Source organism: Pagrus pagrus (assembly GCF_965226575.1).
Source record: "Pagrus pagrus genome assembly, chromosome: 15".
NCBI classification, from domain to species: Eukaryota; Metazoa; Chordata; class Actinopteri; order Spariformes; family Sparidae; genus Pagrus; species Pagrus pagrus.
Genome location: NC_140199.1, coordinates 15,755,972 through 15,779,037, shown reverse-complemented (window position 1 = coordinate 15,779,037; position 23,066 = coordinate 15,755,972). Strand labels below are relative to the sequence as shown.

General features: G+C 41.5%; 1 protein-coding gene across 1 annotated transcript; it reads left to right on the top strand.

Annotated features, from left to right (window-relative positions):
- Positions 1-601: 601 nt before the first annotated feature.
- On the top strand, positions 602-22,574 carry ret (ret proto-oncogene receptor tyrosine kinase). Its single transcript, XM_084376054.1, has 20 exons — positions 602-917; positions 11,257-11,502; positions 11,746-12,039; positions 12,796-13,034; positions 13,135-13,330; positions 13,421-13,620; positions 15,115-15,397; positions 15,659-15,790; positions 16,129-16,239; positions 16,356-16,469; positions 16,590-16,834; positions 16,933-17,080; positions 17,200-17,307; positions 17,399-17,613; positions 18,307-18,429; positions 18,508-18,578; positions 19,065-19,202; positions 19,338-19,437; positions 20,040-20,187; positions 21,040-22,574. Exons 1-20 carry the CDS (start codon positions 851-853, stop codon positions 21,195-21,197), a joined length of 3,336 nt encoding a protein of 1,111 aa, XP_084232180.1. The 5' UTR covers positions 602-850; the 3' UTR covers positions 21,198-22,574.
- The last annotated feature ends 492 nt before the right edge of the window (positions 22,575-23,066 follow it).

Genomic DNA, 23,066 nt, shown 5'->3' with positions numbered 1-23,066 from the left:
CACAGCCTTCAACCTCGGGCACACTCAAGACCTGGGAGGTGAAAGGTCCCACAGAGCTTGACCAAGAGTCACTCCGCTGCTCTTAGATAGATAGTCAGCGCAGATGTAAGTTGTGAAATGCTTATTTATCCATATTGTGGTGTTTAAAGCTGCAGCTCAGCAGTGAAATGGTTCATGTTTAGACCCTGTGTGCCTCCCCGCTGGCTGGAGTTCATTTGCTGCTGGAAACCTTCTCAAATTACACTTTTTAAAAAAAATGTTGCTTGAATCCACTGAAGTTAATAAATTAATCTCATTTTTACATGTGAAATAAAGATTATTTCACAATAAAACTCATAATTCATGATTATAAGTCTGTTTTAATGAAGCAGTGGTTCAAATGAACACCCCGTCTTTCAGAACAGGTGCCTGTACCTTTAAAATGCACCATTACACATTTAATGATAATTGCTAATAATTTTTCCCCTGCAGAGTGTTAATGAGATGACTGACCTGCTGTTAAATTATGCTCTTAAATTTCCTGTAGATGCTGTGCTGCCTGCTGCTGCTACGGAAGCAGCGGGGCAGTGTGTAGTGAAGCAGTGAACCTCCTCCCCCTGGTCAGCCAGCCAGCCAGTCAGCCCAGCAGCAGCCAGTGGAGCCGCACACAGCAGCGCGTCTATGGGACACTGAGGACTTCATCTGGCTGCCCGGAGCCGCGCGCACAGGACGCACACTGGTTTATTCATCCACCTCCTTCATTTATTTGATCGCTTTGATTTTTGATTTTTTTTTTTTTTTAATACGTCGCTCGAAGGAACTTTTCTGAAGCCTGTTTTCATTCAGAAACTTTCACTTATGGTTCGCGAATATGGGGTCAAGTTGTGGTTTCTCTCGGGGAAACATCGTTGTGGTGGCGGTGCTGCTGCTGCTGGACGGTAAGGTTCATTATCAGCTTTATTGTTAGACTCTGCTGAGGGGATACTTCACTGAGATGGAGGCAATTTTAAAAATGTTGCACTAAAGTAGCCCCCATGTTGCTACTTGAAAAGATATTTAAGCAAAAGTGAAAAAAATAAATGGGCTAAAAATAGTCTGAATGTAAAACCAAAGGAGAAAATGAGTAATTGTGTTTTCTTTACACTTCTTCTCCTCTGTCCCTTTTGAGACATCCTCCTATTAATCAGCATCAGTTTTTGTTTAAAGCATCTTCATCTCCTGCTCTCCTGACAGTCAGAAAGCCAGTGACTTGTAGTCACAGCGGGAACTAAAAAGATGTTTGGCTCCGGATGCCCTTTAAATCCACAATATTTATGTTTCCCTGCAAAACTGACAATCATGTGGGAAAATAAAGATGAGGAGAAGAGAAAATGAAGAGAAATGCAGAGAGGAAAAGATTTCACAGAGCCAGTGGACCTGAAGACTAGATGGCAACTGATTAATACACATGAAATTGGCTGCTCATGTGTACAGCTAAATTGCTTTTTTTGGTGCTAAATTGCTTTTTTTTTTTTTTTTGGGGGGGGGGGGGCAGCTGAGTGAGTTGTAAGGTTTTTCCATGAAGTATCTGAGCACAATGCCAGGACTGTTTCACGCTGCAGAAAGTGATACTTGCATTGTGCGCTGGTTGTTATGCGTGGTATGGCACACTGGAACCTAGAGTCAAATGAATACAGCCGTATATCATAATATTATAATCCCATTCACAATCCCACAGCCCAACTGTACCAACACTGTCCTCGCATGCAGTCTATATTTAAAGTGTCTCTCATAGCTCAGGAGTGTGCAAATCTCAGTGTGCAGCAAGTATGTCAGATGTGATGCTCGGACAGATATAGGCCGTTGTGTGGAATTCCTGAATTTGTTTTTGGACTTACAACCAGTCTTGACAGAGGTCATTATCGGCGCTTTCATCAGGGATGTGGAGTGTAAAAGTGAGATTAACATCACAGTGTTTTAGTGGAATTGAGATGTGAAAAATTTGTTTCTTTTCGTGCCTGAAAAAGTGGGCTTACAGTATCGTAAACTACAGCCCTGCGTAATCACCCGAGGGAGCAGTTTCCTGCAGTGTTGTTAAAATGATTAATGAAATTTTTAAGGTGTATTAATGTTCTCTGGTTATTTGTCATGGTGACAGACAGTGCAGGGGCTGAGAGATCCACATCACACTTCACAGCCTACATACACTTACATCTCAGTTCTGCTCTGTTCTCCACGGATTGTCACCGAAGCAGGCATTTCTCCTGATATTTATAGACGAAAGCAGTTGGTCCGGTTCGTTTTCATGTGTCAAGGACGTGATGGTAATTAAACGGGTGCTGAAATCTACACCCTACGCCCTTCACCTGCCTGTTTGTTGCAACAAAAGACCTACACTTGTTCCGGGAGGAGAAGAAGCGAGCCGCGGGCAGGTGTGCGGCAGCTGCTCCTATCTCTGGGCAAACACTGGCTGTTTGTTTTCTTTAGAAAAATATCGCCTGTTATACAAGTGCACACGCCGTTCAGACTGCAGGGTCGGGCATTAACTGCTGACACATCAGATTAATTTTCTTGCGTATGTTCAGGCTGATGATTTTGTCTCACATTTTGAGCTGCAGACATATTAACAAACCATTTCCTCCATTACACCAAAGTTATTAAATCACCAAATTAGCTTTATTAATCATGTTGTGGTGCACTTTCTGACCTCTCTGTTGAGTTTTTATCACCACACAAGTCGTTTGATATTTGAAACTTGCTTTAATCGTCTGGATCGCAGAAAACAAAAGATGCTACAGTAAGTGTTTTTGGCAATTCCCATCATCACCGTTCCAGGTTACAGGTTACTGATTAGTTTAGTGTTTCTTGCTGAGGTAATCAAACAAAGGAAATTGGCAATCACGGCTCACTATAAGAGTAATCAGCACTTTTAAATGTGGCTGCACCTATGAGTGGAGTTAAGAGGAAGAAGTTAAGCAGTTCAAGGCATAAATCAGAGTGAATTTGGAGGCTGGGACAGTCTGAAATATTTTGTGGCTTTGGTAAGATTAGAAATGTTGATGTCTGGGAGAAGCATTGTGGAACTACTTTAGATTTTTTTACATGAAGGCCGGCCAGCTCATTAAAGACACGATGAAGGCTCCTGGACTAGTAAACAAAACGGTACCTGTGACTAAACGTGGTGAAAGCCTTTATTTAAATTAACCAAATCCTTTTAACAGACACTTCTGTGTAATCCATCACTTCCCAACCAATAGCCACAGATGTTTTCACATAAAAGCATCGATCCGTTTATCTCCCACCCTGACCTTGCTACTGTAGCTTTGACCCTGCTTTGCCCTCTGACCTTTGAAACCTTAACAAAGTAGTCATCTCCAGAGATGACCCCGACATCCCCGAGGACATCATGTTTAGCTGCTCCTCCTTCTCCTTGCATTAGAACGGCCATTTTCATCAGCATCTTTTGCTTTTGAGAAGGACCAGACCAATAAATCTCATTTGTTACATGCTGCTATTTGATTTAGCTCCTGATTACATTATATGATTTAGTAAAGCTTCTGTCTTGTGCTGCCGTTGGATGCATTGTAAATCTTGTCAGTTCTCTACTTGTGCTGTCACTACGTCTCTTTTAGTGTAATTGGAAAACATCATGAAACAAGTTGTTTGCTGTAGAGTTTCTCTCTTATATTAAATTGTGTAAACAGCGTCGTTTCTCTTTGAAAACATAAGAATTTGCTATTTCTCTAATTCATATGCCAAACAAAGAGGAGTTAATTAGCTCCGATAGTTAGCTCAGGTAGCTGTGCAGCTAATGGTCCAGCCTGGGATGCTAACTTTAGAAAATATCGCCATAAAACAATGCATAGACGTCTTTGACATAACCTCTTGTCACGTGGTTTGTCTTGTTTTCAGTGTTTAGTTATTACAAGTTTATTGATTTTTAAAAGAAGTGTGACACACAACACGTGATTTCAAACCACGACCATCTGGCCTAATCTTTCCTCCACCAATCTCGCCCCCCCACCCTCCCAGTCCCAGAAAGGACAATAGGCTACAAATACTAAGATCCCCAAAAATCAAAGTTTAACATTAAAAGAATTCAATGAACAACAGTAAACATGTTGTCAGCCATAAATACAGCAGTGGGACAGTCAGTAAATCAGGAGGATGAGAGTAGTGATGCAGCAGTTTCATCCTTTCAGAGTTTAACATTTTCACTTTAACTTTGACTTTATAGCTCCTCCTTTTGCCAGCTTTTGCAATTTCTAATCACCAAAATGTTGGCAAAAAATTCATCATCCCATTTAGCTTTTGGCCAAACTGGACCATTGGTTTTCTGAAATATCACGTCTGATGGAGGGACACCACCCGCTTCATTATAACTTCCATTGCTGAGAGTCTCAGTCCCAGCCTCATACTCTGGGCTGTTGCTTCTGCTGCTGCTGCCGTTGCATGGATGCTGCTCCTACCTGTCAAAGCTCTCTGTCTGATCCTCTAGTCAGTTCAGGGTCACACTTCCCTCTCATGCACGGGTAGAATCTAATTTGCTGTGGTGAAAGGACAAGGAGACATTGATTGAAATTTCGCCCTTGGGGCATTTAGTCCTCTCGTTTCACATGGGTCTTGACAAGTTATTTTCCAGTCGCCTAGCGGTGCACGCTGTGTCTGACCCATCATTTACAACAATGAATGAAACAAAGAACAAGCTCAGCTCATTTAGAAACACATGGTCGTGTAATGCTGAAGAACTGGATGTGGGTGAATGTGTGTATTATTTTTATAGCAGTTTAAAGGTGCTAAGTGTACCAGTTTTAAACATGACGATTTAGCCTCATTTGCAAATTAATATTAATTACTGTGAAAGATTGCAGGAATAAAATTGCCTGATTTTCTCAAAATTCAAACCTCATTGAAACCTGGCTGCTTCTTATCAAAAAGAGAATGGTGCTGCTCCCCCCTCCTCCACCAGCCCCACCCTGGCATCACTCCGTGTCCATTTGTTTGATCCTTCACTTTACAGAAGTGGGCAAACACGTTGGAAATAATTTTTCCGCCGGCCTTTCGCTTCTACCACCACCACCTGCCAGTTCCAGAAACTCTAAGCACTTCGCCTCCATTTGTACTGGAAGATCAGCGTCCTCCAGTCTCTGCCATAAAGCAACGTCCCTCCCTTTGTTTCCATAATGTGATACATCAGATTCATTGTAACACCTGATGTGGTTAGACAGTGTAACAAGCAGGCAGGAGCTAATGGCAGTCGTGTCGACACTGCTCTCTTTTGTTGCTCGGAATAACTCAGAATTGACTGGGTGAAGATGAAATGATGCTAAAATGCTACACGACTTTATTTCAATGGATTTTTTTAAGTATGTATTTCATCAGCATTCGCATTAACAGACATCTTGACACAACAACAAAACAGTACAATGGAGCGCTGCAGGGATGACGTATGTTTGTAAGCTAACCCGGAAATTAGCATCACCCCTCCCTTGGCAAAAAGCCAATGGGATTTTTACATTGGATTTTGGATTATTAATGATACTTAACGTTTTCTTCACAGATGAACACCACTTTTCTGATTTTTGAAGCCTAAATTAAATCAGCAGAAGTGAAAAGCTAACATTAGGCTGTATACGAATGACACTGCGATCGCTGGATTGCAGTGTCACCAACACATTGTTGTTACTTACTCTACTATAAATTGATCAGTGTCAAAGTTGTAAAGTTAAAGTTTGAATAGTTTGCAACTAAAGTCAGCCTGTAAAGACGGACAAGTGAGTAGACGAGTCTCCGTGTTTTCGGCATGATGACGTTTAATATTTCCAACAAACTGCAGTCTCATTTAGCCGCCTTTCTTGAGACATGCTTAACTATGATGGTGGACATGGTTAACATTAAACATCCCAGTGTTAGCGTTGCCATTGTGAGCATGTTAGCACTATGTAAGGACATTAGCTTTTTGCACAAAGCAAAGTGTGCATAAGTAGCCTAGCTACAGTATAGCCTCACAGAGCAGCTAGCATGAGTATAGATGGGACTGTTTTTCTTGGCAAAACTTGTACTTGTAATGCAAATAAAAATGATGTAACTGTAGGCTTTTTGCCACAGGCAGCTAATGCCCTTGACTCGATCTGTGTACATGTCAGTGAATCTGATTTCTTTTTACCACCGTTGTAATGAGCACAGAGATGTTTTATCAAAGCAGTCTAATGACTGCAGCGTCAAACTCAGTCTGCAGCTCTATGATGTACCACGCGTTCAATTTTTGATGCCACTGTCATTCCCACAGGATTTCCTAAACTGAATTTGTACTCGCAGCTAATCCCTGAGGAGATGTTCTATTAGATTTCTTGATGACTGATGAACACGGTTCATTGGATCTCAGCTCTTGTATTCTCCGAGGGCTAATTGGATTACAGAATAGGGTAATTGATTATTATGTTACGGTATGCATCACGGTAAACTGAGTAATCTACCTGGAGCCTGACTACCTCCTCCCAACTGAAATCAGATATCATGTTACTCTGATGAAAAGTTGGATGACTGTATGTCATCATAACAGGAAATGACTTTCCCTCATTGTTTAGAGATTGAAAGCATCACAATCAGAACTATATTAAATCCGGGTCCTGGATCCAGTATGATGTGACGAAGCAATCATGCATACTGGCACAGGAAACCAGGAGGGAGAGATTTCACAACATTATGATCAATAATAGCTTTCATAAGTGGAATTATAGCTCAATGTGCAGCTTTTTAGTTAATTGAATCTTTGAAGAGAACCATTCCCATAACTGTTATATCTTCGGAGGCAGGGTAATCATGATCAGTCTCAGAGTGATTATGATATTTATTGTATTTTTATCACCATGATATAACTGGGTGAAATGCTCCTTAATGCCGCTGGCTCCAGCTGCTATGTAAAAGATGATAGATTATTCGAAAATGTGGATATTGATGGGCTAAATTGTGGAGTTGGCTGTGAAATTAAACCAGTATGTAATAAATCTATGGCCGAGCAGCAGAGCGCCATATTATTGTGCAACAGAAATGATTGCACACATGCAGCCATCGGCCTTTCTCCTCGTCTGCCTCATCAGTGGAAAACAATCAGCATCACTGTTGATTAGAACGGTTATTGATTGGTCTGCTGCCAGATACGCTGCCTTTTCCAATGGGTCGTTACCAGGGACAGATGCGGCGCACGTTGACCTTGGGAGAGAAAGGGCACCGGGCTGAGCTCTCACCGCAGGAGATCCAGTCTACAAGAAAGATTAGTGAGAGAATGAATCGTATAACAGCCGGGTCGGGTCACTTTTTCTTCTCGCCATGCTGTTGACAAGGATGCTCAGCGAGGACGTCTGGGTGGGAGACCCACGTTTTGTTTCACTCAGAGGGAGATTCACAGAGGTAGATTAGTAAGCCTGTGGGTTGGTCTCGCACATGAGCTCATAGCTGGTAAATCTATCAGCCGAAGCACGCATTGAGCTAATTGAGTTCCTGTCTTTGTCTGGGACGACAGAAAGGGCGTCCTGCCCTATCAGCCCCGACCAGTCCTAGACACGATGTGGTCGGTGGCTGGCTGAGCGCGTGGTTTCAGATTTTGTGATGAGCTTGTGTCCTTTTTGTCCTTCCACGGTTAGAATATAAGACAAAGCAGACACAGGCCATAATTAACTGGAGGAAACTGCAGTCAACAAAGGCTACCAGGAAGAGTGCATAGATGAGCGAGAGGGCTTTCCATTGATGTTGTGTTTTTCACCAAACAAGCGTCATATCAGTGCAAGTTCACTGTCCTCTCAGCAGTACATGATATCTATTGTAAACACGGATTGCTACAAGAGTCCTCCTGTTCAAACACGGACTTTGTTTGCAAGATTACTTACCCCTGCTTTTGAAGAAATGACTGTGTGTGGCAGCTCAGTATCAGTTTTATTGGTGTTTGAAGGCTGTAAAAGGTCTGCTTATGATGGTTATGTTTACACACTTTGAGTTACGGGAGGTCAAGGCTGTGTGAACAAACAGCTTATTGTCCATGTTAATATCAAAATATGAAGAAAATATCTTTGACTGTAACCCAAGAGCTGAAATCAAACCTGTGCTGCATCTTTTATTTTTAAAATCATTATCCGTGCACAGTCATAACAGGTTGACTGTCATTATTATTCTGTGTTTCCTTGTGCATCATTTAGGGAAGTTAATGAGTCATGCTTTTGGAAAATCTTCATCATGGCTTCACAGACCAAATATGCCATTTGCTAAGAGAGGTCTGCTTGATCCATTCAATTAATTAGTTTTGATATAAACTGCTTGCTTTCTGTTGGCTTCGGTCCTGGAAAGAAATTGAATTTTGAATGATATAAACAAATTGTGTTGCAGGAGGTCCAGCCACCGTGGCTTCGAGCCAAGTCCAGCATTGGTAAATGTGTTCGGCTCCCGCTGGTTAACACGTTGGAGCCTCTAGTTTTATTTGTGGAGCTGCTTTCATCTGCTGTGTTTGATTCACGATGGTGTCATGTGTAAGATATCTGTAGATTGAATTAATTCCCTTTATTTATCTAATGAAGGGATGGAGCAAGTAGGAGTGTTTTTCTAGCTTGTCGAACATACAAATGAATCCAGCATCTTTAGCATATTATCAAATCGGTGCAGGCATTAGTCTAATAATGTATTATGACAATGATTAAGCTGCTGTGTTCCTCTCTTTATGTCTGTGTCAGTAAGAGAACGGCTCCCTCTAATGGCTGCTTTAAGTACACAGAGGGACACCTACACTGAGAGAGCATGAACATCTTAGACTTTACTTTCTGTATTTTCTCACATTAAACCATCATACCATGTGTTATTTTGCTCCTACAGCGTCTATATATGAGTATTTTATTTCCTTACCAGGTGTAACACCATGTTTTACTTCTATAGTGAAGCCATAAATCCCTGTTGAACCATTTTGTTTCTGCCCTTCCACGATTATATTAGAAAAGGTACAATGTTTCAAGCCCAAATTGACTTTTCATCAGTGTCATTGAATAAATAGTCACTCCTCTGGCTGTGTCTACGACCACAGGTTCAGTACATAGGGCACTCCAAGTCAGACTCAGTAATGTCAATAGATTTTACTCTGAACACACTTCGTGCACTGTTTTTTCCCACATAAAAACTTTAGATTGTTTTTTTTTTTGTTTGTTTTTTCATACTTCTATGGTCTGGTTAGAAATTTACACCTTATCATGTTCAAATTCAAGTCAGTTAAAAAGAAACAAAGCCAACTGTATTAACCTCCATTACTGTAGATCATTTCTCTTTTCTTTGACGAATGTTGAGATTTGTGTCTCACAATAATTGCTAAGGAAACATAAAATTGAAAAGGTTTTTTTTTGTTAGAAATTACAATTCTTTGTATTTTATTTGGTTCTGGTTGTCTTTCCATGTTTTTATTTTATTGTTTGAAACAAAAACAAAACATTTAAAAAAGATCTATCCAAAGAACAGCAGTTTGAGAGAAGCACCATATGAAACCCATTTTGAGTGTCATCTAACAGATCTATATCCCTAACATAAACTGAAGAAAAGAAGATCTCAGTCTTCAGCCAATAAAGCCTCACAACATTTTTCAAGCATATTCATGCCAGTTTAGTTGTGATAGATTTAGGAAATGGGAACTCATCTCTAAAATCTGAGTCATGAAACTGACTCCCTCCATCCCTGCAGGATTAACAAACAAGTAGCTGTTTGTTTTTGTCCCTGGATCACTTTTAATAAAAAGGGCCGCAGCCTCCCTGAGTGTATCTCCATCCTTCAGGAAGGACAGCCGCATTTTATCCATCAGCTCGGCCTCCTGTCATCCGACCCCCACAAAATTAAATCAATGTCTGAAACCAGAGCCGAGGCCTCAACTGCACCAACAGAAATAGAAAATCTAGTTTTGCTGTCTGCTAATGACATTAGTGCGTTCCCTAAATGGTCGCCTACCGTCGTCAAAGAGGAACATAGCAGGGATATAATTACAGGAGGAACACTCACATCTCCATTTTCCTGTAAAAGACACAGCCTGCTATAGCTCTTTATGGATTATCCCAACACACATGCACCCATGCACGCCTCACACTCCTCTCTGGCAGGTAATGATTCATTTCTCTGCCATATCATGTTATCCCTTGTAATTAAACTTCTCAAGGTGAACACAAGGAGAATCGGAAACCACATGTAATTGACCGTATGAGAAATTCATTAAAAGAGCTGCATAAGTGTCATTTGAGCCCTCCTTTCAATTTCCGCTAACGGGGGAGATGAAAGACGTATCAGAAGAGGGAAAAAAAACTGAACCTGTCATATTCCATGTATGTGTTAATTTCCATTCAGTGACCAGACAGCATTGTCAGAGGGGTATTGTTCCCACAGTTAAATATCAGGAAAGAGATGTCTGATAGCTGCTGTTTTCACGCTCTGTATTAAGACAGCGTCTGAGCAGGGCTTATTTTTCAGTTATCACAAGGTTTTTCCTTAAAGGGAATATAACTGAACCCCCCCCCTTTGACTCACTTGGCTGCCTGTATTTAAAGGTAACATATTGTAGAAAATGCGATTTCCATTTTTCTGTCTTTTATAAATAGTGTAAAGGTATCAAAAGGCTCAATCAGCAGAAAAATGCACACAGGCCTTATTCAGAAACTGTGCCTTCAAACAAACCGTCAGAGCTTCCGTAATGTTGTGGTGTCACAGTCTCCACCATACACCACGCTACCAGCGTTGATGTGGTTGCAAATACACTGCTCAGACCTGTGAGAGCTGACCAATCAGAGCAGAATGAGCTACTCAGGAGGGAGGCCTAAGGAGACAGGGAGCATTCAGACGGGGTGAAAAGAGGTGCTGCAGCAACGGACAGTATGAGAAAAATGACATGTTATTTGAAAATTAAAGCATGTTAACATTTTCTGGAAGAAACCTAAAATAAAATGATGGACCTGAAAATGAGCATGATAAGGGGCAATATGTAAGAATTTTAGTTGAAAAAAAATTATCAACAGTTATTTTAGGCGTTATGGTGTCTGTGTATTGTGTTGAAAAGTTGTCTATTAAAGTTAGAATGCTAACCAGCTAGCCGTGGCCCCCAAGCTCCCAGTCCAAACAGCTGCACAGCTAATTGAACTAATGAGCTAAGGGCAGCTGCATTTAGCAGCAGTTAGCAGTCATTCTGGTGAAATGCTGCCCCCTATTTGTTTAGAGTATGAACTTGACAGGTGGCCAATTTCTACATAATGCACCTTCAACAACTGGTTATTTTATGTCTTCTTCCTGCAGGAGCGACAGGACTGTACTTCCCTCAGAATGAGTACACTGAGACAGTGTACGTTGGCTTGCCAGCAGGGACGCCGATCCTCCAGGTCCACGCCATGCTGGACAGCGACTCTGAGCGGCCACATTTCTACCTTTGCTGGACGAGCAATCTCAGACGTCCATCCTACAGCTCCTGGTTCAACCTAGACATCCACACTGGGATACTATCCTTGAATAAAACCCTGGAGGAGAGCGACTTTGCCTTGCAATGTGAGTTGGATTCAAGAGTTTTGATGGCAATGTATATCCTGTTTCAATGCCAGGTATCCTCTGCACATGAGAGTAAATTAGTTTCTCGCCGTTTATGCTCTTTGCATACAAATGAGCTTTCCGCCTTCAGGATGATAATGTAATTGCATTCAGGCAAAAAAAAAAAAGAGCTCAGTCATCAAAAAGAGCACTGTCTGAGATTAAAATGGCTCTTGTTTTGGTTTTGGCTGTGTGTCTCCTCAGATCAAAGGTCATGGTCTGTGAAGAAGTTGTTCCTGCAAGCCATGGTGTTACCAAACTTCACCAAGAAGTTCCAGTGCAACATTAGAAACTCCGTTCGGCTCACCCTTGACTTTGTCAACGCCACGATGCCTCAGTGTGCTCAGACAGATGTGAAGGAACTATGCTTCCAGCGCAGAGACACCTCCAACCCTCACATCACGGAGAACAGGTTCCCCGGGGCTCTACGGCAATTCAGACGTCTCACCAGACTCAACGTGTGCCCCAACTACACCATCTCTTACAATGTGGAATCAGGTAGGACACATTAAAGAGAGACTTTGTAACCTTTGGAAGACAAAATTAAACATTCGTCCTCTCACAAATAAAAAGTTTAATTCAGACGTAACTAGAATCAAGCAAATTTTATTTGTATAGCACTTTATTTGAATGACACTCATTAGAGCGTAACCTCCGCCAAGGTCCAATAGTTCCCTTTAATTCAATCAAACCCAATCCAATAACAAATAAAACATATTTTAATCAGCTAGATGCAGATTTTTCTTATTATTATCCACATCAAATTGTACTCACTCATAGATACCAGCCAACTAAATACGTCAGATTGTTGTTGGTTTTTTTTTTCTTCAAATGTCGAAAAAACACCATCTCACAATGTTAAAGAAAGTGCTAAAAAAATCTCTTTAACCGAATCCACACCAAAAGTTAATGGGGTCTGTTCTGCGCAGCCACCCATCCTCCATCCAGGTTTAGTGGAAATCTGTTAAGTAGTGTTTGTGTAATCCTGCTGACAAACCAACCAACAAACCAACCATTTTAGCTAATGTTAGCTAACGTTAACCTTACATACATACTGCTGTATAACCCACAATACTCAGGGTGACTGAGTATTGTGGGCTGTGACTCTTGAAGTTGTGCTACTATTATGCTAGTTTAGCATTTTAGCTAAATGCTATTATTTCATTACCATCACTTGTACAACAGCTATGTATCATTCATGCGGTGGCTGTAGACACATACGCACCTGAGTTTTGTTGTTATCTTTGTCTACAGAAACCCCAGCACCATTTGCTGTCAATGAGAACACCACAGAGCTGGTGGTGACTGCTCCCTTGGACCGCGAGGAGAGCGAACGCTACAGACTCCTGCTGGTTTGCACCATCCGGACAGAAACGGTCATCACCAAAGTGGATACGTCACTGGATGTTTTTGTCAACGATGAGGACGATAACGCGCCGTACATGAATGGAACGGACACAGCAGATATTATCATCGGCTTCAATCGGACGATGGTGAGACTTCAACTGATCGCATCAGTTTGATAGACACAGTGTTGGCTAATTTTGTCTTCATCTTACATCAGGATTCAAATTTGTCATTTCTTTTTTCCAGGGTGGCTCTTTTGGCAATTTGTTCGTCTTTGACAGGGATCTAACCCCCATCTTTCCCATAGACCAGACCCACAACAGGTATGATGGGACCTTGCTCAATAGTGACCCATGGATAAAGGAGACGTTTGATATTAAAGACACCTTCAGTGAAAAGAAAGCTGCTCGTGGAGGCATTCGAGAGACAGTCCACAACTACAGTAAGTAATCCATGGGCTACTGAAACTGATCTGTTTTCATGGACGCTGTAGTTTCTAACACACATTCTCATGTTTCCCTCTGGATCTTAGAGCTCGTTCTGAAGAGGAACCTGTACGTGACTGAGAATCGCACCCTGCAGCTGGACTACTTGGTCAATGACACCACCTACCCCGGCCTGGAGGGAACAGTGGTTCTGCACTTCAATGTCACCATCTTACCGGTCCACATTAACTTCTCCAACGTCACGCATATGTTCACGCTGACACGCAGAGCATCTGTTTATGCACAGGTACCCATGAATACTTACTATAGAAATCTATAACCCCTGTGAATGTGAGTGATGGGCACAAACAAATTGGCGAAAAGCTGGTGTGGCATGTTAGTTGTCTGTAACAAAAAGGCGCCTAACTTCTAAATGGATTCACATTATGTGACCAAACCACTTAAGTGTTTGTAAGGTTTTGTGTGTGTGTAAGTACATGAACGCATGGATGCAGGTAAATGGTTTTTATACTTAAAAGGAAAGTGGAGACATTGCGAGATAATTTATTCAGGATGTTGTGAGTGTTGTCATGATTGGATAAAGTGGGCAGGGATACCAGGAAATGTCTTTTCTCTTACACTGCATGAGCAGGGGGGGAGAGACATGGTTTACTGACCAAACACTCTATAATAGTACTTTCTGTAGTCTATAAAGCTGTTAAACACTTATTTTAATAAGAAGATAATGCTTGCAGCAACTTTAAAGTGACATTCTACTTGATATTTCACATCATTGCATCTTATTTCACTGTTTTGCTTGCTAATACATTGATTAAGGCTTCCGGTAGCTATAATTTTTACACTCTGCACAGTTGTCACATGGGTGTGGAGCAACATTAGTTATTGCCAACTTGTTCCTGAAGTTGGGTCCTTGCATGTAAATGAAACAACAGCAAGAAGAAAATGTGTTGGCAAATGTAAGAGATGGTGTACAAAATCCATAGTCCTGTTCTAAAGTTCAATCTAAATTGATCTGAGGCTTTAGCACTCACACAAATCAATATCTTTAGTTCAAATTCCCTCTGTCTTTTGCGTTTCAAAAATGTTTTCTTGCCGAACTGTCGCAGAGGGACAGTAAGACAACAGGAACATTTCTCACTAATAACAATTGACTTGCAGCAGTTCCAGCTTGATTCAGTGTGACGATGCAACTTTCGAAAATACCAACTTGATTTGCCTCTGCCCAGGGCCATGTGCACAGTTAGTCAGCAAATCCCAGTTATCAGAATTATGTTTCTCATTGCAGTACGCATGATCAAGCAAAGCTATAAAGGACGACACATGACAATGACTTGACAGCTGGATGAGCCACAACCTGTCGGCGTCACTCAGCATTTCTCAAGATGATAAAGCTTTTCTCCTGAGGTGCTCAGACTTGCTAAAAAGGCCTAGAACACAATGCAAAAGATGCTAAAAGCTAGGGAAAGTCAACAGAGGGTGAACATTTCTGAGCGTGAGGCCAGAAGTTCAATACATCTCAAAGTTTTGATGCCGCAGTGATTTTATGCTCCAATAAGAGGATGAAATTTAATTCTGAAATGTTTAACAGTTTTGATGTTATTCAATAGTGCTGACTCACTCTTACATACTGAGAGACTGCCACCTGCTGGCTTAGTAACAACAAAAACAATAACTGGAATTCACTTCTGTATCTCTGTAGTAAATGTTTTTGCATTATGTCATCCTTCCACTTCAATTACCCTCCTGTCAATTAAATGTTCAACGCTCCGTCTCCTCTCAGGTTGGCAGAGTCTGTGTGGAAAACTGCCAGCAGTTCGACGGCTTCAGCGTCATATACCGGCTCGAGGTGCCAGATAAGAACGTGTCCGCTGACATGCAGTCCTGCTACACGGCCGTGAGCATCACCCAGGCCCCAGACGAGACGTGGGGACTGCTCTATGTGAATGACACGGAGGCGCTGCGCAGGCCCGAGTGTCAGGACCTGCAGTACCTTGTTGTGGCTCAGGAGGAGACGACAAAACTGGAGGCCAGCACGCAGATCCACATTATTCTAGATAGTGAAGGTGAGGCTGTCAGACAAGGTCCACGTTACATTTCTCAGGGTTTTAAAAAGAAAGTTGGCTTACTTTTTCACATCAGTTTGTTCAGTTTTCTCTGAATACAGTGATGACTCGCTGCTATTTCAGAGGCAGTTTGTTTTTAATTTCCTAACTAACTCCTTCACCACTGAAGGCACACATACACAGTCTCTTTTCACCAGTGTTCCCTTTTCCCAAATGTCTTTTAAAAATGTGGTTATGTGTGTTTCTGGCACTGTTGCGCAGCAAACAAGGCCAATCTGGAGAACCAGCAGTTCCTGTCCTGTGCTGAAAACAGACGGCGAGCAGACTGTGAGTCTGCCCGGGGACTGGGGGCGACGACAGGGAGATGCCAGTGGAGGCAGGGCAGTGAGAAAGGTACATTTAATTTAATGAGTACTTAAAACACAAATATAAGCTGTGTTTTGTTGAAATCATATAACAATTTAACATCCCTGAAGTATAATAGTAATTTATTCAGAACCAAGTGAGACCATGATCACTGAGGACATGTTGCTGGAACAAATTAAAGGACATCAGTATCTGCATCCTTCTGAGAAGCATCATTTTAGCAACAGGAAATGTTGTGTTGTCGTTTGATCTGCTCAGTCTTTAATTTCAGGCTAACTTCCAGACAAGAGAACCAAACTTCAGGATTTGCTTGTCATCTGCTAATGTTTCTTCCACTTAGGCTTTGCTTTGTGTTTACATTCCAGGAATATCTGAAAATTACTCGACCTGCTCCCCTGACCTGCGGACATGTCCAGATAGCTTTTGTGATGCAGTTGAAAGCAAAGATACGTCAATATGCCCGCAAGACTGTACAAGTAAGAAACACTTGCCTTGCTTTTTATTACACACATTTAGAGATGTTAAGCATATTATTCTAAAAACAGGACTGTTACATAAACCACGTTCACTCTGAACTCGTCTGTCTCTGAAGAGGGGAGTGTAATCGGAGGTCATGAGCGAGGCTTGAGGAATGGGATCCAGGCCGGTTATGGAACCTGCTACTGCTACACCGAGAAATGCTTCTGTGAGAAGGAAGACATTGAGGGTGAGTTTATATAAATCAACTGTAATGAAGTGAAATAAGAGCTCCTCCTTTAAGATTTGACCAGACACGGATTGCTGCTTTCTTGAAAAATGACATGCTGTGCAACATGTTCTCCTGCAGAGGCGATATGTGATGACATGTGCAAGACCATCATCGCCACGGCTCTGCTCCTCTCCTTCATTGTCTCCATCCTCCTGTCCTCGTACTTCATCCATCGGTACCACAAGAACTCGCCTAAGCCCCCGATCGCCTCTGCTGAGATGACTTTCCGAAGGCCAGCTCAGGCTTACCCCATCAGCTTCCCTGCTAACAACTTACGCCGGGGCTCACAGGAATCCATCGAGACTGACACCTTTAAAATACCTGTGAGCTGCTTCTTTCAGTCTGTGACAGACTTTTTCTTCAGCAAAGTGTGTCGAACAGCTTAAGAAATCAAACAAATATGCATATGTTTTTCCAACAGGAGGATCCTAAGTGGGAGTTTCCTCGTAAAAACCTTGTACTTGGCAAGACTTTAGGAGAAGGAGAGTTTGGGAAAGTTGTTAAGGCCACAGCATTCAGGCTGAAAGGAAAAGCTGGTTACACCACAGTGGCTGTGAAAATGCTTAAAGGTAAGACAAGCCAGACAGAAACCAGACGAGTTGGGAAAGTAATGCTGATATATGAGGAGTGAACGTCTGAAGAGACGAATGGTTTCATCATTATGATCCCCTCTTTTCCTCTGTGACAGAAAACGCCTCCCACAGTGAGCTGCGAGACCTGCTGTCAGAATTCACTTTACTGAAGCAAGTCAACCATCCGCACGTCATAAAGATGTATGGAGCATGCAGCCAGGACGGTAAGAGCTCGCTCCTCCTGCTATCCTCTCTCTCTCTCTCAGGGCATGTGTGTTGCACAAGGAGTCTTAAGTGCTGCCTTTCTCTGAATAGGCCCTTTGTATCTGATCGTGGAGTATGCCAAGTATGGGTCGCTTCGTAACTTCCTGCGAGAGAGTCGGAAAGTTGGCCCGAGCTACATGGGCAGAGACGCCAACCGAAACTCCAGCTACCTGGAGAACCCAGACGACAGGGCACTCACCATGGGTGACCTGATCTCCTTTGCATGGCAGATCTCCAGAGGCATGCAATACCTGGCTGAGATGAAGGTATCAGACAAACCAAAAAACTGTTCTCGTGCTAAAATTTTCAGGTTGAAACAGTTGAAATCCTGAAAGTTACAAATACTGAAAGAAGGCGAAAATAGAAGTGAAAATGGAAGTGCTGAAAGTAGTTCAAAGTAAAAATGTCAGGTGATGTTGTGCATATATTGTAAAGGGACAGTTCACCCCAAAATCAAAATCAAAAATACATTTTTCTTTACATAAAGACATTAGAAAACCTCAAGAGCAATGTCATCCTGACCCAGTTAATAACGATAATCCACAGAACTTGTTGTGAGCAGTTTCATGTGGGAAATTCTGCACAGAAGGGAGCATGCATCTTCTCATGAGCGAGAGGCTCATGTCCAGGAAGCACATTAATGGCATCCTTGTCAACTGAGCTGTCTCACCCATGAGCAGATGCACACTTAACAATCAAAACAATGTAGATGGATAAATAGCACTACAATCATCACTACAGGTAGAAGCATATTGTTTTGATTATGGTGTGAAGTGTCCCTTTAACAAATGAAAGCAGTTTTATTTTCGTTTGAGGTGTTTTGGTGAGAGTATTTTAAATACTATTTTAAATTTTGAAGTGGAAGCTCTGAATCCACTTCAGGTGTTTGTACTGTATGCAGTTGAATTGTAATTGCGTTGCACTGAAACGTATTTTAAATTAGCATTTCGCTCCGACAGCTTGTTCACAGGGACCTTGCCGCACGAAATGTCCTCGTAGCTGAAGGACGGAAGATGAAGATCTCAGACTTTGGCCTTTCCAGAGATGTGTATGAAGAGGACTCGTATGTTAAGCGGAGCAAGGTAAAGAGATTACACATTTGGGTGTATTTGAAACAATCTTTCTAACAAAAGCTAACAAGGTCTTTCTCTGGTTTTCAGGGCCGCATACCTGTTAAATGGATGGCTATAGAGTCCTTGTTTGATCACATTTACACAACACAAAGTGACGTGTGAGTACAATTATCATTTAAAGGAAATAGTTTGCTATGTCGGGAAATACACTTAATTGTTTTCTTGCTGAGAATTAGATGAGAAGACTGACATCACTCTCATATCTGTGTGATAAATAGGAAGTTACAATCAGCAGCTGGTTAGCTTATCTTAGCATAAGACTGGTAACAGGGGGAAACAGCTCGCTTGGCTTTGTGTAAAGACAACAAAATCTGCTTTCCAGCACCTGTAATGCTCACTTATTAACGTGTTAAGTCTTGTTTGTTGGATCCGTACAAAACATGTGTGGTTTTATGGGAAACAATTGAGATATAATGTGTTAATTAGTGAGCTTTAGAGATGGATCCTCTCATGCAACTCTCAGCAAGAAAGTCAATACGGGTATTTCCCAAAACTATTTCTTTAAGCACTTACACAGATTATTCCACTCTCTATTTATGAAAATATTCTTACGAATCTTATTATTCTCCTGTGTTTTCTTCCAGCTGGTCCTTTGGTGTGCTGTTGTGGGAGATTGTGACACTGGGGGGAAATCCATACCCAGGTATTGCTCCTGAACGCCTCTTTAACCTGCTCAAGACCGGCTACAGGATGGAGAGACCGGAGAACTGCTCGGAGGAAATGTGAGCTCCTCTCTGTTACTCTGAGTGCAATAACTCCCCACCTTCACATTAAGAACACTCAGCCATGGAAAATGACTATTGAGTGGGATTAAATGATACTCGTTTCACCCAGTGTATAAACCTTTCCCTCTGCAGGTATAACCTCATGCTACGATGCTGGAAACAAGAATCAGACAAGAGGCCGACGTTCTCAGACATCAGCAAAGAACTGGAAAAGATGATGGTGAAAAGTCGGGTATGGTGAAGCTACACATTATAATAACTTATTCATCTTCTTCCACAGGAAAGAAGTTAAGAGCAGCTATTAATCAGCCTCTTTCCGTGCAATACTGCCGCAATTTTGACAAAACTTCCGTGATGCATCATTGAAATCCGACAGTCAGATGTTAAAGTTTTTTGCTTCCCACTCCTTTTGGACGCTCGGCTGGCCCAAAGTGAGCAGTGTATCATTTCTGCTGGATAGCATGTACACTGCCTCGCTGTATGATCTGCCACTCTTCCGAAACGCTTTAGATACCATAATTAGCGTTAGAGGAGCAGTCCTTAAATGTGGCCTTGGGCAGCGTAATCACAGAGCATACCAGTAAGCCTCCTGCTGTTGAAGTGATGCTAAATATAGAGCATTTAAGGACAAGGGAATGCAGACATCTCAGAGTATAGATGGCTCCCTCTTCACAGGAGGTAGCGGGGCATGTCACTTGATGTAATGACTGGAAAGAAAAGACATTTGCCTGCACTGCACTGCATTTGTCTGTCCTTTAGCATTAGCAGGCTTAGCGTGCTGCGACTCCTCTCCTCAGTAATCAGCCTAATCGCACCTTCATCTGCTCTTGTCAGGATTACCTGGACCTGGCGGCGTCCACGCCAGCTGATGCCCTGCTGTACGACGACGCCCTCTCTGAAGAGGACACACCACTAGTGGACTGTAATAACGCCCCTCTCCCTCGAACCCTCCCCTCCACATGGATTGAAAACAAGCTCTATGGTAGAATCTCCCACGCATTTACTAGATTTTAGAAACAGGACACACAACACAAGCTCTCTTTTTTGGCAACTTGTGATTGGCTTTTTTCCGTAGTCGAGTGTGTGTGACTGTGATCTAGGCATGCCTTTCGCTGATTAATGCTGACATATCTCCCATTTCATCGTAAATGAGAGGCTCAGTGAAAAAAAAAAAGATCTTGTGTCTTGACTGTTTTGTTTTTCTTTGGACCTGCTTCGAATGTACATGAATGCTGACCAAAAAACATTTGTAAATATTGAATATACCCTTCATTCTAATTTATTTGGCACTGCTCATACTCATGCTTCATCTGCATCTTATTTGTAGATAGTCCATTCTTCCACTCCATGACATCTCCATTGTCATCACTCCATTATTTGTTTGCATTGGAAGAAACAGTGTGTAACATTTGAAACAGGTCCTCGCTTCATCAATCACTCACTGTTGTTTTTTAATTCCAGATTGTCTTAAATCTCCTGACTTTCTAATGTATATTAGCTATTAATCTATGATGATTTCACAATGCTGAACAGAGACACAGTAAGGCTTTTGAACGTAACTCTCAGGTGACGTCGATTAAAAGTAAAGAACATAATAGACTAGTTACTTGTTGTGTATCTGCATTTCTGAAGCCATATGTCAAATATAGGCGCATAAGCAACATTATAGCCATGATACATTAAACTATATGATATTTCACTTACAAGCCATAACTTTACACCTCTGAGAGTCAAATCAGAGGCAGGCACTACAGAGTTTGATTTGAGAGCCTTACTGTCTGCACGCTGTTTACCTTTCACTGAGTGCAGAAAAATGATATGTTCTCGTTTTTAGGCATGTCATACCCCAACTGGCCCGAGAAGAGCCCGGTACCGCTCAACAGACATGATGCCACTAACCCAGTCTTTACAAGATATGCCAATGATAGTGTTTATGCAAACTGGATGGCTTTGCCTTCACCCGCAAAAGCTGTGGACAAGCTTGATAGCTAAAGACAAGCCAACACTGTAGAAAAGATGACTAATTGGTAGATGTGTATATTTCTAAAAGACTGTACATATACAATCTGATGCTAAAGTTGGTTCCCTTTTCTTTCTGTTGCACGGGTATTCAACATTTTAAAACTGGGGTCTTTTTGCTGCAAAAGCGGCTGGATCAATATAGACCACGCTTCATTCAGCTCTTCAGTATGTTAATTATTACCTCACGGGTCATGTTGGCCAAGTTGTACCACTGCATGACTATTGTACCAGATTGTATGCCAGTGTCAATGTCTTTTAAGTGCCTGTGCCGCTTCTACAATAGCCTCCAATTGTTAATGTGCGACTGTGAAGATCTTGTTCCAGCCCAGGAATTAAAGGGGACGTCTTTACCATCACCTGTTGTAGACAGCTGGGACTGAGAGGACAAAAGCAGAAATGCTGAACTTGTTCTGGAAATGTAAAGTTTCTACTTAAGAGGATTGTGCTCCTCAAACTGTCAAAGACCCATTTTGTGTTTCTCCCACAAGATGTTTCAAAACTGTTCTTGCCAAAGAAAAGTAACGCAGACATGTTCAGTGAACAGTTTTCACGCTTTTGTTCGTGTTTTGTTTTTGTTTTGTTTTTGTTTTTTTTACATGAAAAATATCAACTAGCGAGTGCTACTCCAGTGTAAAGGACATGAGGCTTAATGTAGATTGTGACCATGTCCCGTGTCAGACTACAGTTCACTTTTTGATTCACTGTAATGGCAATCTTTGTGGAAAAAGTATGATTATGTAAACTAATGAGTGTTATCATTGCTACATTGTTATTATTTGATTATGTTCCAATTAATAATAAACATTAAAAATGTGCAGTATGTCTGTTCACCTCATGTCTCTGAGATTAGATAGTACGCCTTTTATTTGTTGATTTTTTTTACAATGTACAAGATACAACTTGTGTTTGGTGGCTCACATAAATTAATATTTTTATAACATTACAATATAATGTTTGGCCTCAGTTCACCTTCATAAATGATTTGTTAATCATACACTCCAGTTTTAAGAAATGTTTGCAGTTAGATTATTATCAAATATTTGCAGTAGTGGCCTGGGAAGCGTTTGTCCACAGAAGCCATTTCATGTGTAAAGATTCAATGTTGCGAAATAATGCAAATTTTGTGTGCCTTTTCCATTTCCACTGAGTCTCAAGTCTGAGCTCCACTCTTGTTTTGACTGTTAGCAAATATCTGATGTTGAAAAAACTGATAAAGTTTTAAGTTTTAGAGGCAAAGATTTGTGTTTCAGTGTAATTTTGTTCTAACTGAAGCATAAGATTCAACAGCCAGTTTGTTTCGTTGTATATGAGAGAGAACTTCAGGTTGAGTTTTGCCTTAAGTAGATTGATGTTGTTTTGAGGATGTAGGATTCTTGTAAGATTAAAATATACACTTCAAAACTTAACCGTCACCCCTTCATCTCTTCCACTATCAGGATTTTGACCACGTTCTGTAATTTTGATGTGCCGACAACAGGTAAACTCTCTTAAATTCACAGTTTTACTGAAATATTACGTCTGAATAGAAAGAAAGAAAGGAAAAGAAAGAATAAAGTGAACATTTGTTTAACGTATTGATTAAAATGGCTCTGTGACAGACTGGTGGCCTGTCCATGGTGTCTCAGTGCTTTCCACATAATGAGTGCTGGGATGGGCTCCAGACTCCTGCCACCCTTAATGGGTATTAATAAAGGAAATGAATAAATGACTAAAAATAGAACCTCGTGGGAACATTTCCTGGTTTACTTTATGCACCATAGTGATAACAGAGCCCATGAACATTAAACAATTGATCTGTCTCCAGTCCAGAGTGGTAATTCAATTCAGAGTTGTCAGCTA

Excerpts from the sequence above, each read along its gene's own strand:
- ret (XM_084376054.1), top strand. The coding sequence starts at position 851 with ATGGGGTCAAGTTGTGGTTTCTCTCGGGGAAACATCGTTGTGGTGGCG. Across the intron at positions 13,331-13,420 it reads AGAGACAGTCCACAACTACA|AGCTCGTTCTGAAGAGGAAC; the intron begins GTAAGTAATCCA and ends TCTGGATCTTAG. Across the intron at positions 13,621-15,114 it reads GAGCATCTGTTTATGCACAG|GTTGGCAGAGTCTGTGTGGA; the intron begins GTACCCATGAAT and ends GTCTCCTCTCAG.